The 19,045-nt window shown below is 44.4% G+C and overlaps 1 protein-coding gene across 1 annotated transcript in view; it reads left to right on the top strand.

Moving 5' to 3' along the window:
* The window catches only part of GBE1 (1,4-alpha-glucan branching enzyme 1), a 686,238-nt gene that overhangs the window by 489,769 nt on the left and 177,424 nt on the right, over positions 1–19,045 (top strand). The window contains exons 10-11 of the mRNA XM_078658343.1: positions 1,562–1,660; positions 11,884–11,994. Of these exons, the coding sequence (XP_078514469.1) occupies positions 1,562–1,660; positions 11,884–11,994 (210 nt within the window). The remainder of the gene's footprint in view (positions 1–1,561; positions 1,661–11,883; positions 11,995–19,045) is intronic.

Here is a 19,045-nt window from a genome sequence, read left to right on the forward strand (position 1 = left end):
TTTCTTTCAATATATATGACTGACGCTTTAAGGATGAAGCGTATACCAGGATCTCTCCCTAAAAGAAAGAATTCAGATAAACTTATGAAAAAGAGGTGTGAGAGGCAACAAACCTTTTTATTTTTGAATAGTCATCCTACCTGACTCAGCACCCGTAAATAACATAGACCATTGGAGAACGATAATCACGCATAAACGTCAATCAAAGCACAAAACTAAGCATAAAATTGAAGTATTGCATTAACGGACCAAAAGAAAGAGTATCGCATTTTGTTGTATTTGTTACTTTGTTCTCATTCTTATTCCACAAGCTTGTACCGGTGAAGAACTATTGCATAAACAGCGTAGCAATTAAAGGGAAGGGCGGGGCATACTATTTTGTTATTGAGGGTGGTTCGATCACGGCAGTTGCGAGTTTAGAACGGAATTAAGAGGCCACAATCGGGAGAGTTACATCTTTTTGTATACCTTGGAATAGGCGTAGTTTGAGCAAAGGTAATGAGTTGGGCGAGGTTAAGGAGTTAAAAAACCACAAGTTTAAGTGGGAGAACGACAGGAGTAACATTTTGGGAGTGGAATTGAGACAACATGTTCGAAGTTGATCAGTGAAGAAAGGTATGTCAACACACTGGATACTCGACGGTAATAACAGTTATAATGATGTCGTCTCTTGGGCTTCTTTCCATTGAAGATCGTGCATGTTGACAGTATAGATTGTTATTCAGAGCGTAATAGTTAGGAATAGCACAACTCGTTAAACTGATTCAGTAGCAAAATTCGATGGGGTTTAGACACGCTTATAGAGGGAAAATGCTCTTCACGGGAGGGACAATGACCACATTATACAGTATAATGGGGCGCTGTAATAAAAACCCAGTGATGTATTTTGATATAAGGGAACAAGTACACGGTGTGAACGTCAATACATTTGATTTTAACTTCACAGATACGAACCCCTGACGAAGAGCCGTAACGGCTTGAAATGCATTGGGTCAAAGACTCTTATTCATTTTTTGAAACATGGGATTTTAACATGCTGTATTAAAGGCGATTGGGCATTCTACATGCACTTGAAAATTGAATCAACGTATTTGAACAATCGAACAAAGGAACAATAAAAATTGAAAATATGAACTGAAATTAGTGGATTAATGTACATTAAAATTGGTTAATGATGAAGCATATATGGAATTGCCATAATCATTACCAAAATTGGGATTTCTATATTGCCAACAGTGTCATTTAACTAACACCTAGGCAAGGTTGTACTCCGAGTGGAAATATTCATCAACATTTGCATTTCTTTCAGAATAGTGCCCTGAGCTGTTGGCAACCATAATTTAAATCACGTTTTAAGATTAGATATGATGTGACAAATAAGCCTGTTTTCTGAAGAGTATCAGTTTCTCACTTCTAGAAATTGTTCAAGTGTTTCCTTGAACCCACTGAAATGGCTGTCTATATATGCAAACACCATGGCATCATAATGTGAAACATGTTTTTACACAATGTGAATTTACAGGTATGAAATTAGTTACCTAGTAATTTTTCTTCTTTTTAGGATGTTTCAGGCATGCCAGCTCTCTGTTGTCCAATTAAACAAGGAGGCTGTGGCTTTGACTACAGACTGGCAATGGCTATACCAGACAAATGGATTCAGGTGAGAATAAAAATGTATGCACAAATACAGCTTTAATTTGTAATGTACGTTTTAGTCTCCAAAGTATGTACATGTAATTTATACACGTTAATTGAGGGAATCTTTCTTAAGTCTAGGAATATGTTATTTTCCATTTTATGTATACTTGGGATTAACTTTACCATGAGAGGGGTACACCATAAATAAGGTCCCGATTCAGATATATTTGGAAACATGCTCGGGCTCTCTAACTCTCATGTGTGCAGATTTCAAATGTAAAGAATTCAAGAATTCAAATAAGGACAAGGTCTGCAACCTATGGAGTTTTCCAGAACAACCCCTGGAAAATGTTTGTAAATTTGTGCTAATCACTATGCAATGTTTTTAACACACATGCACAATTGACATACAGTACAACTGTGCCCAAGAAACAGTTCACGTTTCCTGCCCGGGAAATGGATTTACTATGACTATCATTATGGGAAAGTCACCCAAGTATTTGGGTGTTTTAAACATTTATACTTGAATTCAGCACTGGCTCTCTATCTGCTTGGTCGTGGTGTAGGAGCTACTCAAGCACAGCATTACACCACTGTGAATGAGTAAATTGATTTGACTGGAAGTTTGCCTTTCTTTTTTTAAGTTGGAGTTTATTGAAACCAGAGTAAATAGAACAACAATTAATAAACAATTTAGGGCATAGTTAACATTAAGGTTCATATTAATGGATAGGAAGTGCAATAGTTACAATAAACTTTATATACAAACATAAAGAGGGAAAGCGGAAGGGAGGGAAGGTTGAAAATAATATTACTATCATTATAAAAAGATTTAAAGAAAAATGGACTTTGAAATTAAACATTGCATGCAAATAAATATCAAATAAAGATAGGTTTTATATATTTACGTATGTGTAAAACATAACCTCGTTAGAATTTTTAAGAAAAGACAACAAGACATGTTTGTGACAGTTTACGGACATCCTATGATGTATTTACAATAGTAGCAATAGAAGTAGTTGAAGAAGCAGGTTTAGATAAATATGTAATGAGGGAGCCACACTAAATCTCTTTTAATTGCTAGAGAAATAGGTGTGACTTAGTTGGTATTGAGTCTATGATGAAAGCACATGGCATTCCACCAGGCTTTATAAGTGACGTTGTTAGCTTGTTTCCAGTTGGAGGTTATTAAATGTAGGGCTATAGCTAACAATAAATCTAACAATTTAAAATGTGATGGGGACTGAGTCCAATAAGGGGACAGGGAACCTAGGAAAATATTTGATAGGGGACATTTTGTTAATTTGAGACCAAATTGATTGCCAGAATTTATAGATATTAGGACAGTCAAATAACGTGCTTTAAATCAGCATTTGGGCAGGAACAGAACTAGAAATTAGATGAAGTAGAAGGGGAGAAAGTAGCTAATCTCGCTGGGGAGTATAATAAACGTTGATAAACTAAAGAGTTTGGGTAGTATTAGCCGCCTTTGAGGTTTTGTGAATCTTTAACCATAATTTATCCCATATAAAAACTGTTCAGCATTGTGATAACTCTTTTTCCTATGCCAGTTAAGTCTTTAATTATTTAAGCCTTCCTGAGGGTAATAATAAACATTTGTAAATAGAACATGCAGAAGGGGGAAGTGTCTAATAAGGGAAATATTATTGAACATGTTATATGAAGATAAGGGAGAAATGGGAGTGATTTAAGATTTTCTTGGAGAGAGGGGAGTAAAAGATCATATTGTTTTTTAAAAGAATCAGAAAGAGAAAAATTAGACTGGGAATCAGTTAAAGATAAAGTTGTATTGTCAAGCAGGAGTTGAGAAATCCATACCAAACCTTTGGATCTCCATGATTTCCAATAGAAAGCACGATTTTTGATGCGCAGTAGTTTGTTATGCCAAATGAGTTGTTGAGATAGCAAAGTAAAGGAAGGTAAAGAAGATGGTAGTAAACGAGTTAAATGTTTACGAGTATGAGAAATAACAGAGGAACACAGAGGAAGTGTTAGTGGTAAATGCAAGAGTCTCTGGAAAATCAAAGGGGGAAGTGAGTAATGTTTTGATGGACAACCATACCGGGGTGTGTTAGGGGAATCGGAAGAAAGCCATCGGGAGGCTTGTTTTAGAGAAAAAGCATGATAAGATTTAAAGTCAGGAAATGTAGGTCCTCCATTAGGTTTATCCTTTTTAAGAGAGGATAAGGCTATTCGAGAGAGTTCGTATTTCCAAAGACATTTTAATAAAAGTGAGTCTATACTCTTAAAATTATATGCAGGTGTCCTGTAAAATATTGATAATGATGCAGAGGTGGGGGACAGACATCAAATTTGTTGAAGTTCAGTTTGGATCTGTGGTCTCAAGAGGCCTTTCTAAAGCTCCAGCCACTTAACCTGTCTGAAACAAAGGTGATATTACTCAATATTGTTAGTGTTTTGTCAGGCCATAATTCTATATGTGCAGCTAAGTTTTGATTTTCTTCTGCTCAATAGTTCTACTGATCCGGTTAGTGCAAATAATGTAGTGATGGCGAAGGAGGCTTTATAATGTTTTTTGCACCCTGCCGGTGTTTTTGATAATTCCAGTGCATGGTCTAGAACTTGCCCTGGCTGCTGCTCAGGAAAGTGAGACACATAGGTAGTAAGAAATATTTAAAGATGTGTTTACTGGTGGCTGCAGTAGACAGTGTAGTGACCTCAGTGTGTTTGTTAGCTGGAACCACTAGGATTGGTTAGGGGGAAGAAAGTAGAGTAGTGGTTAAGTGGAAACCTATGGGTTCAAAGTCAATATTTGCAGGAGGGGTATGATGAGTAGATTTGAGATGGACTGGAACAAACAGAGCGACAGCCCTTGTGACAATAGGCGCTTGGAAATATAGTTGGTGGTGCAGGTGCATGTCTTTATATGACCCGACATTGCAGTCTGGTCACTGAATAACTGAAGGTAAGACAAAGTCATTAGTTTGGTGCTGTCAGGTTTGTAATAGGATATAGAGCATAAGACTGAGTCAAATGATGGCTGGGATGGTATAATTGATAGTAGAGGCAAAGAAGAGTGGAGTAGGAGAAGGCTGGCAGATGGAGAACACAGGGTTATTTGATAGATGGGTATGATGCGGAAACATAACCCTCATGGAGGCGAAGAATGAAAGAGGAGAAGGGGATAAGGATAGAAGGAGCATTATGGAAATTGGATGACTGTGTGGCAGATATTGGTTGGGTAGTGGAAGTGTCAAGTTAGGAATCAGATTCCTCTCAGGAATATCGTAGTGCAGCCAGGAGCCTTCTTGATTTTTTTTTAGATATTAACATTTTTGCCAGTGTTCTTTATACACTGAAAAGCCAGTGACCTTTACTCTGTAAATAGGCTTCAGTTTTTGTGATTTTGTCTGAGGTTCAGGCATGGTTCTTGGTTCCAACTATGTCTTGGTGCTCCTGTTTGTTTGTTTCCCAGAACCTTGGCTATTGAATTCTCATTATGTAATGTTTAGGTTAGCTGGTTAGTTGATCTGGACCAGTCGACGCTTAGCTACCACTAGTGCCACAAGTGAGTTTCCTGTTACGAGACTGGTCCTGATACTCTTCACTGGTTATTGCTGCATTTCAGAGAGTGTGCTCCCATTTATCTGCATTGGTTGGATTTTTCAAGTGTTCGAGTTCTGAAAGGCAAGATCTAAACTAACACACTCTAGGTTACAGGAAGTTCTTGGTTCATGGAATAGGAGAAACACTATAAAGTCTGAAATTACATTTGTAGATCTGTGATGCCAGCCAAGGAGCATAATGGGATTAACCAATGTGGCAAAATAATAAACTTAATTTGGTGTAAAAGTCTGAAATAGGAGCATCCTAGTGTAATCCCAGAACTGCACTAGGCCTTTGTCACCCACCAAGGAGAACAGGTTGGATCCAGTGTAACAGACAGCACAGTGGCTGGTCTTTGAGGCTCACCCAAAAGTGTAATGAGAGCATCCCAATACAGATTCCAGAACCACTGTAGTATATCCAAGGAGAACCTACTACTGGAGTGCTGGGGCTTTGGCGAGAGAAGGAGTAAGAGCAACCAGGTGTAAACCTTCGAAACACCTTTGTGAGTCTATGGGGACAGGCAGAAGCACAATAGGTGTAACCAGTATAACCAGTAGGCACAATACTTGTACTGTGGGGAAGGATATGAGGAATCCTGTATAAGTCCCTGAAGAACAAGCACTATAGCTTGTCAGTCTACGCAAAAGCCTAATGAAGTGGCATTATAGATCCACAGTGGCGTGAAAGAGCCCAACTTCTGAATAGGGAACACCAGTATAATCATGGAGAGCTTGGTAGATGGTCCCCAAAAGCTACAGAGTTTGATCTGAAATTGTCCTTTAACAAAGAAAATTAAAGCTCACCCTTGGGAGGAGCGATACAGAGATCTGTGTGTGAGCAGAACAGGAAGAAGGTAGGAAATAGTGCTGTCTATTTAATTTAGAGAAAGTGAGGTAAGCTTAGGTGGAAACGTGACATTAGAATAAGACATTAGGCAGGGTCTTTGGCCCAAGGCATTTTTCAAACCCTAACAGTATTGATACCTAGGATTTGCCCTTAAACTTTCTGCCCGATATTTGGGTGCCCTGAGAGAGACATTTGAGTTGCTGGTGAATGACACTCATGTGACGGTTATTTTCTATTGTGGGTCCCTGCTCCTGAGTAGTGTTGGGCCAAAAATGCTTAAAGGAGGTGGCCCAGAAATCTCTAGACACACATCTGAGCAGAGACAAGTAAGAAAAACTTTTGTTATTACTCCTACAATAAGTTCTAGAGTAAAACAAGACCTCACACCACATGTTAGACACTGAAATGTGGTAAAGACAGCACTTTCTAGCTTTATACTACATATGTTCGACAAAAAGTCCCCTGCATGGTAACAGACATGCACTTAAGCCTGGATTGCCCCAGCTGCATGTAGATCTGGAATCCTGGTTACGAAATTGGTCATGCAACATGCACAAGTTGCGTGTGCGTGCTGTTATCTAGGCCGACCTTGATGGAATGTAGCCTACCATGAACCAGGAGAGGTGCTACGTGATTCCCTCAGAATGCGTAGGGCTTCTGCCCTCACCCATGCTTGCAGAATATGAGTGGTTGTAGCAGCATACCTGATTGGTGGATAGGAGAATGGCTGTGCTATTTCCAGTGTCCCAGTTCAGAAACCTACTGGCCCGCTCTGTTAAAGTTCGGCAGCTGTATTCACAACTCGCTTGGCCTACATGAGTGGAATGCAGAGCTGTGAAGCACACGCATGTTTGTGTGTTCTAAGGACTGCATGCATGTGTTCCCCCTGGGAGTACATCCCATGGAGTTCCGTAGATTTCATTTGGGAAGGCAAGGGCCAACATTATTTAATTATTCATCAGATAAAATTGATAATCATGCTTTCATAAGACAATTGCAGGCTTCAAAAATACAAATTGTGTGACTGTTTCATGTGGGTTGAAGTTATTCAATTGATCACACATGTCCTCACATTTTGCTGTAGTGCAATTCCTAATATGTATTTCACCATGCTTGGAGCGCACAAGAGATGTTTGCAGTGCCAGTTCCTAAAAGTTCAATATTCAACTGTTTAATGCTTCAGTGAATGTTCTAATAGCAGTGTATGCCGTAAGGGAACATCTCTATCATGCGTCACCACCAGCCCTCTGGAAGGAAAAGCTTGACCTGAGAAATCCTTTTTATGTCGAGCCTGGGCAGCGCATGTGCTGCTCTGCAAAGCATGCTATATTAAGGTATGGACACGAAGCTCTGCCCACTCTCTGCCCAGTTTTTTCATTGTCGTGTTGAGTTTAAGGCCTTATGTTTAGGGCCAAACATGGCTTGTTGCCTCCTTACATACAAAGTCTGATCAAACCTTACGTGCCCACTTGACAGCTGAGATTAGCAAGCCTGTCTCTGTTCCCAGAGTCCGCCTTACCCATATGAGAAGGTGCTCTTTCGCCTATCTTAGCCCCCAGACTGTGGAATTCTCTTCCTTTGGAACTTAGGTTGTGTCACTTGCTCCTAGCTTTCTGCAAAAAATGAGACTTCCCTTTATAATCCAGTTTAACTTCCATCTGTTCCCTCTGCAACTTGTGGCGTACGTCTGGTCCTGTTCAGTTCTGGGAAACCCTGTCGGGTTGCTGTGCGCTTTATAATTCTTTACAAATAAATTGACTTGTGTCATTGTCCATTGTAAACTGTGGCTTTACATCAATCAATATATTTGTATAGCGCACTACTCACCCATGAGGGTCTCAAGGCGCTGGGGGGAGGGGTGCTGCTACTGCTGGAATTGCCTGGTCTTGAGTAGCTTCCTGAAGGTAAGTAGGTCCTGGGTCTGCTGTAGGAGGATGGGGAGGGTGTTCCAGGTTTTGCCGGCGAGGTGGGAGAACAATCTGCCACCGGTGGGCGCTCTTCGGATGCGGGGGAAAGTGCCAAGGGCGAGGTAGGCGGAGTGTAGAATGTGAGTCATTTGTTGAGGTGTGTTGTGGAGTGCTTTCTGTGCATGGGTGAGAAGCTTAAAGGTGATCCTCTTGTTGATGGGAAGCCAGTGCAGGTCTTTTAGGAGGGGTGTGATGTGGCTGCGGTGAGGGTTGTTGAGGATCAAGCGTGCGGAGGCATTCTGTATGCGTTGTAGTCGTTTCAGGAGTCAGGCCGAGGCTCCTGGGTAGAGGGTGTTACCGTAGTCCAGTCTGCTGCTGACGAGGGCCAGGGTGACCATTCTTCTTGTTTTAGTGGGGATCCACCTGTAGATCTTGTGGAGCATGCGGAGGGTGTTAAAGCAGGAGGACGAGACGGCGTTGACTTAATTGGTCATGGAGGGTGAGTCGAGGATGAATCCTAGGTTGTGTGCGTGGTCGGTGGGTGTTGGTGCTGCTCCCAGTGCGGTCGGCCACCAGGAGTCGTCCCACACCGAGGGAGTGGAGCAGAGGATGAGGACTTCCGTCTTGTCTGAGTTCAGCTTCAGGCAGCTGGTCTTCAGCCACTCGGCGCTGCTTTCATTTCTTCATGGAGCTTGGTTTTGGCAGCGAGGGGGTCCTTGGTGAGGGAGAGGATCAGCTGGGCATTGTCGGCTTAGGAGAGGATGTTGAGGTTGTGCAGTCGGGCTACGTGGGTGAGTGGTTCCATGTAGATGTTGAACCATGTTGGGCTGAAGGATGATCCGTGGGGTACTCCGCAGATGATCTTTGTGGCTTCGGATCGGAAAGGGGGAGATGGACGCTCTGGGTTCGGCTGGCGAGGAAGTAGGTGGTCCAGTCCAGTCCAGTGCTTTGTTTCAGATCCCAGCGTTGTGGAGGTGTGTGTGTAGGGTGCGGTGGCAGACCGTGTTGAAGGCGGCCGACAGGTCCAGGAGGATGAGGGACGCGGTTTTGCCATTGTCCAGTAGGATTCTGATGTCATCAGTGGCAGCGATGAGGACAGTTTTGGTGCTGTGGTTGCTACGGAACCCGGACTAGGACTGATCCAGGATGCTGTTCTCCTCAAGGTAGCAGGTCAGTTGTCTGTTGACGGTCTTCTTGATGACCTTCGCTGGGAACGGGAGCAGGGAGATTGGTTGGAAGTTCTTGAGGTCCTTGGGATCCGCCTTGGGATTTTTGAGTAAGGTGTTGATCTCGGCGTGTTTCGAGCTTTCCAAGAAGGTCGCGGTCTTGAAGGAGATGTTGATGGCCTTGCGGAGATGTGGTGTGATGGTGGAGCTGGCTTTATTGAAGATGTTGTGTGGGCATGGGTCTGACGAAGAGCCGGAGTGGATGGTGTTCATGATTTTGTGTTGTCATCGTTTATGTTGGTTCAGGTGAGCAGGGGATTAGTGAGGTTGGTGTCCGTGAGGTCGGGGGTCTCGGTGACTGTCTGGGCGGTCAGGGTGTTAAAGCTGTCATGGATGTCTGCGAACTTGCGGGGGAAGATGGCGAGGGCGTCACGCAGGTCTTGCGATGGTGGGATGTCGTTGTTGTTGGAGCTGGTTTTGGAGAGCTCCTTCATGATGTTGAAAATCTCTTTGCTGTTGTGTGCGTTGTTGTCTAGGCGGTCTTTGAAGGAGGTCCTTTTGGCAGACCTGATGAGGTGATGGTGTCTGCGGGTGTCTTTCTTGCGGGCTGCATGGCTGTCGGGTGTCTGTTCGTGGTGCCATTTCTTCTCTAGTTTTCGGCAGGTTTGCTTGGATGCCTGAAGGTCCATGGTAAACCAACTGGCTTTCTTGTTGGTGTCTGTTGGAGGGTTTCTTGAGAGGGGCGAGGGTGTTGGCGCAGTCGTCGATCCACTGTCTAAGGTCGTGGGCGGCGGTGTTGGTTGGGTCGACAGGTGGGCTTCGTGCGAGGTTGGTGTTTAGCTGGTCTTCGATGACTTTGCTCCAGCATTGGCAATGGATCTGTTGAGTGCGGTGGTGCGTGGTGGGTTTCCGGAAGGTGAAGTGATGCAGCGATGGTCGGTCCAGTGGAGTTTGGTGGTGTGGCTGAAGGAGAGATGGGAGCTTGCGGAGAAGATTGGGTCAAGTGTGTGACCGTCAGAAGAGGTGAGTGTTGTGACGAGCTGTCTGAGTCAGAGGTTGTCAATCAAGGTGGTGGAGTTGGTGTCGATGTTGTTCTCGAGTTGGAAGTTCAGATCCCTGAGGAGGATGTAGTCTGTGGAGGCGAGGGCGTGTGTGCTGACTAAGTCGGCGATGGCGTCGATGATCTATGGCCGTGGACCGGGGGGTCTGTAGACTAGGGTTCCTCTGAGGGTGGTGTTGGGATCAGTGTAGATCTGGAAGTGCAGATGTTTGGCGGTGCTGAGTGTCGTCTGTGCAGATAGAGACTCTGAGGGTGTTCTTGTGGACGATGGCGATTCCTCCTCCTGTTCCGTTGGTGCGGTTCCTGCAGGTGATCTTGTAGCGGTCGGGGATGGCTATGGCGATGTCGGGTGCTGAGGCGGGGTTCAACCTGGTTTCCGTCAGGAAGGTGACGTCTTGGGAGGTGAAATCGAGTAGGTCTCAGTTCGATGGAGTGTTTCCTGGCAAAGCGGGTGTTGAGTAGAAAGCATCTTAGGTGGTTGCGTCCTTTCTCAGTGGGTGGTTTGGTGGCTCGGAGGCTGGTGAAGCTGCAGCTCCTGCAGGAGAAGAGTCCTTGGTTTCGCTTCGGGGCGGCCAGGAAGCAGGTGTGATCGTCCGGTGTTGAGTGCGTGGAGGGTTCTGGCATCGTAGCGGAGACCGGGCGTTGTGGCGTTAACGGGGGCCAGGGATTCTGGCGCTGGGCGCGGTCATCAGTCAATAGGCTTTGTAGTCCCTCCTTAGTGCCACCTTTTCCAACTTTTGTAACATCCCATGGTGACACCCCCTGTTACTTGTGTTGTTGCTTGGTATGCTTGAATTACAGCCTCCGATAACTATTTTCTCTAAGAGCTTTGTCCTGCCCGCTCTTACAAGCAGAAAAAGGCAGGTCAGCTCTCTCCTAACACACTTGCAATGCAATAGGTCTCACATTTGCGAGAGTTCAAGCAATTGGCATTGTATATGACAATGCCATTTTTTTAACACATAAATGAAAGACATTGTCATTTACAATTCCAAGAGCTTAAACTCCTGTAAATGAGACCTTTTGCATGGCAAATGCTTGTTTGTGACTGCAGTTCTTTATAAAAGCCAAGGTACACACCACACCTGAAAGACAGGGTTGCGCTTTAGTTGAAGTCTTGTTTCAACTCCAGGTTTTTGTTTTTTTATTTCTTTACTTTGTGAACTTAACAGTGGATGGCATTAAAAAAACAGGCTACTTCTGACATCAGAAAACTCAGAACTAAGAAAGTTCTTTGCGAAAATTAATGATATCAAGAGCGATCAATCATTTATAAGGATAATCCAACGGGCTATTAGGAAGAAAGAATATAATCTGGTTTTCCTGATTAGGCCCAGCATTTGACCGTGCATGAGGATAAAACACTTTCAAGCAGTAGATGGTGAGCCTTAATACTGAGTGTCTGGAAAGTTGTTTTAACTCTACTGCCCAAAATGTATACACCTACAGAAACTCGCCTTTTGCGTTTGAAGCGGTTTGTGATAGGTATCGTGATTTGTGGTAATTTAATGTTTAAAAATGGCTTCCAAATAAGTGGCTGTGCCCAGTAAGGGGAACTCGATCCTATGAGTGGCACTGCCGGAACCGGAAACCTAATATACATTTTTTGTAACAATTTGTTCAGTGAAAAAAAATAGATCTATATTTTTAAATATCTATACCCTTACATTTTCAGATTATCAAGGAGTTCAAAGATGAAGACTGGAATATAGGCAACATAGTCCATACCCTTACTAACAGAAGATACAATGAAAAATGTATTGCTTATGCAGAGAGCCATGATCAGGTAATTCAAGACCTTTCACCCTGTTGTAGCTTTGAAAGGCTTTGGGGCTGTATGGTGTGCTGCAGATGGTAAATCGCACATGCACTTATTCTGCCTTTGAGAGTTTTCACTAACAGCTGGTGTGATTACCATTTCTTTGTCATGCTGAAAATTCAAGATTCCTGATTGGGTTTCATCAAAAACTAAACACTCTTTTAACAAACGCTACTTTTCCCCACCCAATCAACCTCCCTCTATCTCACAACACCCTGTCTTTTATCTTACTCTTGTTGTGAATGCTGCCTTTGTTTAACGTTCACTCTGTGCCCTCCCGACACTTGTCACTCTTCAGTGGACTTTTCCCTCAACTCAGTTGCCCATTCTCTTCACATCTTCTTCTCAGTCTGATATGGATGGGAGCTCCCATTCAGTTTGCTACTCTCTCACTGTCTGTCGAACTCACATATGTCCCATCTTCCATTGCCACAATGTCCCTCAAGCCTGCCCTTTTGTCATTCTCACCTCTCCTCTGTGTTCTGCATACCTCCCCCATCTTCCTTTTTAGTTTCAAAATATAAGTTTATTGAAAACATGCCATAAAGGAAACATCAAAGTATCAAGGAACAGAACATTATAAAGAAAACATTGCGAAAATTATCATTAATAGCATGTAGGCAGGTAATCGTACTTGGCAAGAAGAAAGGATAAACACAGGCAAAAAAAATGAATAGGTATACATTAAAAAGCAAGATTAATTTAAACCTGGTAAATATAGAACAGTTACAAAAACTGACAATTTAAGGAGGTTGAGCAACTTCTTGAATACATGGTACTGTGGCAAAAGATCCTTTAGCACTATTGTCAAAAAATTGTTTGATAGCAGACATAAATGTAATCTTTTTTTGTTTGAGACACCAGAAATACAAAGGTAGTGTCAAGTCTGTGATTATGACCTACAGAGTACCACCAAGCTAAATACAAAAGTTTAGAAGCATCTTTCCAATTTTTGTTTATCTGCTGAAAGGCTGCAGCCAACAATAGGTCGATGATTTGTGTTTTAGTTTTATTCCAGCTATTGGAGAGGCTACCCAGAAACATTTTTTGCAAATGTAAGGGGAGTGCGAGTACCAACAATAGTATTAATTTGTGACCAGACTAATTTCCAGAACTGCAAAACTTGTGGACATGAAAAAAGTAAATGTTGAAGATCTGCCTGTGGAAGTGAGCAAGACTAACAAATATTTGGAGTAACAGTGTAATTCTCAAATAGTTGATGTACCAATATAATGCCTCCATCTCTCCAAGTTCTCCAATGTATAGGTTTTTTCTTAATGCAAATATAGTTATTGTGCCATACGTTGGAATTAAGAAATGAATCAACCATGTAGCTCAAAGTGGAGAAGTTCATTCAAGTTTTTACAAGTGTTTAATAATTGGAGTACATATATTTTGTGGTTTCCGTGTGAAATATGGGTATTCTTGGAAAGAAAAGGGAAGAGGAAGGAGCTCTCTAGATCAATCCAGAGAGGTGAATCAGGAGAGAGGACAAACAACCACTTGGATAGATGTCTTAGTAAAAAGGCTTTATGATATTTCAGATTTTGGATGCATTAGCTTTGATAAGGACATTCTAGGTTTTTTATCCAGCAATAGAAAGGAGGTAAAGATGGAGTTAATTTTGTGGAACTATTTTGTAGGAATGGGTACCGGAATATTAGATATAAGATAAAGGATAATAGGTGTTAGCATCATTTTATAGTGTCAATACGTCCCCACATCGAGAGATATAAGGGATGCCATTTGGATGTGAGGGACGTAAGCTTCTCTATACATTTATTAAAATTGAGAGGGACTAGTGATTTAATGGAGGAATTGAACCATACACCAAGATATTTTATGTGAAGTGGGTTCCAGGTAAAATTAGAAATGGAAAAGTCATCCTTAAAAGTATATTTAGTTAAGGATAACATTTCACACTTGTCATTATTTAAATTGTAACCCGAAACCAAGGAATATGATAGTACTTCAATAAAAAAAGCCGGCAAGGAATCTTGAAGTTTAGAGAGAAATAAAGGAATATCAGCATATGCAGCTAATTTAACCTGTAGAGAGTTTGAAATGAAACTCAAAATAGATTGATTTTGTCTTATTTTCAACAAAAAGAGTTCTAGGGCAAGATTAAAATTGGAAGGGGATAAAGGACTGCTTTGTCTCACTCCTCTATGAAGAGACAAATAGGGGAAGGTGAGACCGTTGGCAATAATAGCAGCTTTGGGGTCTGAATAGAGCAGGAAAATCAAGGAGATTATTTTCGGGGCAAAACCAAACAATTTTAGTGTTTGAAAAATGAAAGGCCAGTATACCCTATCAAAAGCCTTTTCAGCATCAAAGGCGATGGCAGCGAGGGGTTTTGATAGATTTGGGAATTTGGAAATAATGTAAAAAAACAGATGGGTTTTATTAATGGAACGCCCTTTGACAAAACCAGTTTGTTCCTTACCTAAGAGTTGAGGGAGATGAGATTCCAATCGAAGAGCTAACGATTTCGTGAAGATTTTGTAATCTGTTAACTAGGGAAATGGGTCGGTAGTTTTTGCAATAATGTAGATCCTTTTGTTCCTTTGGGATAGGACAAATCAAAGCTTCTAAAAAAGATCCTGAGGAACTACCAGAAGAAAGAAAAGAGGAGATTAAAGCATGCAATTTAGGTACGATTATTTGGGCAAAATGTAAAAAGAATTCATCAGTAAAACCATCTGGACTAGGGGACTTGGCTTTCTTGAGGATTTTCAGAGCTTTGAGGAGATCATTCCGAGATAAATCAAATACCAGAAAGTCTAAATGTAAGGACGAGGAAGGGTGTTTTGAATTGAGGAGAGGTAAAGGAAAATATCGTCTGTGGGCGTGATCTCTGGTGTGTAGAGTTGTTCATAGAACCGAAGAAATTTTTCTAGGATATCAACATCTTTATGTTTAGAAGTGTTGGTGACGGAGGAGCTTCACGAGCATCCAAGATGGTCGCGTGAGCACAGAGCTCCCGAGACCCTGAGCCGCCCTTTGCAGAAATCCTGAATTTATCCTGAATTTGAAGATGGGCTTTTGCAGCCTAACTCTGGCTGATTCTCATATCCTTTGAAAATTCTGATTCGGACTCCGGGATCCACTTTTACGTCGTCCTGGATTTTGCGGCCCACCCCGGGACGAGACCGGGGGCTTGGCTAAGCTTCAAGCCTGGAGTGCAGTTGAACAACAACGGCTTGAGGGATCTCTTCCCTTGGAGGAACTCTGCCTAACTTTTGGTTTCGTTTTCCTGATCTCGGCTTGGGGTGACAAACTGGCTATTCGGGTCTCCCCTTGACCCTGTTGGGGTTTCCCGTGCCAGCGAGGTACTCTCACCCTTGTTTTTTTATACTTCACTATTGGCATTCACGCTGGTTTCGGCTAGTTTCGCTGTCTTTGGCCGATTCGCTGCCGGCCATTTTCACCAGGTCGCGCGGGCCCCCTCGGGTCCCTTTTCCAATATGGCCACCAAAACCGAAGCAGAGAAGCGCAAGACAGAGCCGCCGCACCGTGGGGGGCCAGACCCAGACTAACATCATGGACCACTACTCCCAGTCGAAGGGTTCCCCCAGTAGTGCTGGCATACGTCTTATGATCCTAAGGCTAACTCCGCTGCTACTTCAGAAGTGTCGTTGCAAGAAGTCATGGGTGCCATTGACAGTATGAAGGCCTCCATGGGGCAGCAATACGAGGCTCTCGCCTCTAAGATCGACGCGGTGGATGTGTCGCTGATTCGAGCGGATCTGGCAAAGACCAATGAGAGGGTCAAGGAGTTGGATCTAAAGACTTCCAGTCTGACGACTGATGTTACCGACATTCAGACCAAAGTCGGGAATTTGCGCTCTTCCCATGAGACGATGAATCGCCGTCTGGAGGACTATGAAAATAGGGCCCGCAGCAATAATGTGCGCATAATTGGGGTCCCGGAGAATCCCGAAACTGCAGCAACCGACCTCCTGGTGGAAGACCTGGTTTCTAATTTTCTTGCTCCCTCTGGACTTACTAAATTCTTCGCGGTCGAGCGTGCCCATCGAATCAAAGGCGGGAAGGCTAAGCCGGGGCCCCCCCCCCCTCGAGACCTATCATCACCAGGCTGTTCCACTTCAGGGACAGGGATGCCAACCTGCAGGCTTCTCGGGAGAAGGGCCCTGTGCAGTTTGAGAATGCCAATGTGAACTTTTACCCGGACTTTACCCCGTTCATTCAGAGGCAGAGAATGGGCTTCCAGGGTGTTAAGAGGCGCTTGCTGGACTTGGACCTCAAGTACGCCATGTTGTTTCCTTCCAGACTTCGTGTTGAGTATGGGGAACGAACGTTTTTCTTAGACCGGCCGGACAGCGTCAGCGACTGGCTTGACTCCTTGCCGAACAGGGAAGATCGTGCTGAGCACCCCGGCGGCGCCGCTGGTGGCTCGCCGGAGCAAGAGTGATGCGTGGGACCGGACGTCCGAACTTTCTGACTTTTTCAGCGGAGTTTGAACACTGATTCTTTTGTTTTCCTCCTTTATTGGTTGGCCCGAGGGTGGTGGGGTGCAAGGGAACTCTTCCTCCTCCGGGGTTCTTTGTGTAGATGGGGGGGTTTTGATGGGGCGACAGGCACACTGCGAGTTGGGGTGGCTTTTGAGTCTTATGCAGGGGTGCAGGGTGGGGGGTGTTGTAACGGGTTGCTTCGGGGGGTGGGAGGGGGGTGCGTGTTTTGTTGTTTCTTTTCACAAGGCATTGTTTTTCCTCACTGTTCTGGTCTTGGTGTTCCATGTGCATGGTGCTCGGGTTCCTCTAGGGGATGGGGGGCGGTGAGTTGAGACTCTTATCTTGGAATGTTAATGGATTGGGAGACAGGATAAAGCGAGGGGTAGTGTTGCAGTTCCTCAGACGTCACTCCCCTGATGTTGTTCTTTTACAGGAGACGCATCTTATAGGGAATATGTGTCGAGCCATGAACAGGCGTGGGTATCGCCTGGCAGTCCACTCTGGCTTCACCTCTGGCTCCAGGGGGGTTGGTATCCTTATTCGATCTTCTCTCCCCCTTGAAATTGATGAGGTTATACTCGATGATTTGGGGGCGTTATGCCGCACTCACGGGTGGATGGGAAGGAAAGACACTGTCCATACTTACGGTATACATCCCCCCGGGCCTACAGACCTCAACATACACTGATTTGTGTAGGGTTATTTTGGGATTGCCTGAGGGTCTCCTTATCCTTGGTGGGGATTTTAACTCTGTTGTTTCTGGCGCTGCTGATCGTTTTCCTCCTAGGGACCTGCATAAATCCCATATGTGGCTGAGTGACTTCCTAGATACCTTCGGGCTCATTCATAGCTGGTGATTGATGCACCCTTCACAGCTCAAATACACTTTCCACTCTGGGGTGCATGGTAGTCTCTCTAGATTGGACAATTTTCTGATGCCATCTGACCAAGCCATATCCATCGGTGAGGTTTGCCATCTCCCCAGGGGTATTTCGGACCACTCCCCCTTGTGGCTTCGGTTCGTGATAGGGGTGGGCAGTGCAGGTAGGATTGCTCCTATCAACCCCTGGTACTTCCGTGACCCTAAGACTCGTTCTGACCTCGTTAAAGCCATGGACCAATACTTCATTGAGAATGTGGGCTCTGTTTCTTCCTCAGTTTCACTGTGGGAGGCTTTTAAAACTGTTATTCGTGACCGCTCTCTTTCACTTATTGCCGCTGCTAAAAAAGCAAGGAATGAGGAGCTCGTGCGCCTCGAATCTGAGATAACCGTATTGGAGGGTGACCTTGATACAGGAGTGACACGCTCGAAACTTCATGCACTCAGCCTGAAACAGGCCAACTATTGAGCTGTTGTCACTAACACTGAGAAGGTGGTGAGCAGGGAGCAGCAGGGCAGGCTGCATGATGTGGGCGACAAGGCCGGTAAACTAATTGCGTGGCTGGAAAAGAAAGAGAGTGAATCGCGTTGTCCCTGTGATTGAGAGGTTGAATGGAGAGTGTTACTGACCCAGCTGGGATTGTTGAGTGCTTTGCCGATCACCTTAAGACGGTGTATGCCTCGGTTTGCGACAGGGATGAGGAGGACTCCCGGCTGCTGCTTCGTGACATTGCACTGCCCTGTCTTTCAGAGGAGGACAGGGACCTCATGGATGCGCCCCTCGGGGCGGACGAAGTGGCGGGGGCTATTCGCTCATTGCGCTCTGGTAAAGCGATGGGCCCCAATGGATTACCCATCGAACTTTACAAATTACGACCCGACAAAATGGCGCCCTACTTGAAGGACATGTTCCTTGAAGCCTTGGACTCTGGCTCTCTTCCCGCAGACCAGCGACTAGCAACTATCGTGGTAATTCATAAGGAGGGCAAACCTCGGGATCGATGTGCCTCGTATAGGCCTATATCCCTACTTAATGCCGAACGCAAAATTCTAGCTAAACTGTTAGCTAATGGTTTGATTAAGGTGATTGGGGACTTGATCCATCCGGATCAGTCAGGTTCCATTCCTCATCGAAACACCGCCCTTAATCTTCGGAGACGCCATGGAGTTCTCGCGAGGGCCGGGACTCTTACTGAGCCGGCCATTTTGGCTTCCCTGGATGCTACCATGGCTTTTGATACTATTGAATGGCCCTATCTTTGGGCGGCCCTCACAAAATTTGGGTTCGGTCCCGTGTTCATCGCTTGGGTGAAACTTCTTTATGAGATGCCCCTTGCCCAGGTGGTGGTTAACGGGAAGGTGTCCGGTGTTTTCACGCTGGAGCGCGGCACTCGGCAGGGTTGTCCGTTATCCCCGTTGCTCTTCGCCCTCGCGCTAGAGCCGTTGGCGGAATGGCTCCGATAGGAGCGTTCTTTAAAAGGCATCCGGTGGACTCCTAACTTTGAGGATCGAATTTCGCTGTATGCAGATGACATTCTTCTATATCTCACCTCCCCTCAGAAATCCCTGAACGTTCTTTTTGACGTTCTCGCATCCTTCGGAAGGAACTCTGGTCTCATTATCAATTGGACCAAATCCTGTGTCTACGTTTTGGCTGGCGGTC

Source organism: Lissotriton helveticus, chromosome 8 (genome assembly GCF_964261635.1).
Source record: "Lissotriton helveticus chromosome 8, aLisHel1.1, whole genome shotgun sequence".
NCBI lineage: Eukaryota > Metazoa > Chordata > Amphibia > Caudata > Salamandridae > Lissotriton > Lissotriton helveticus.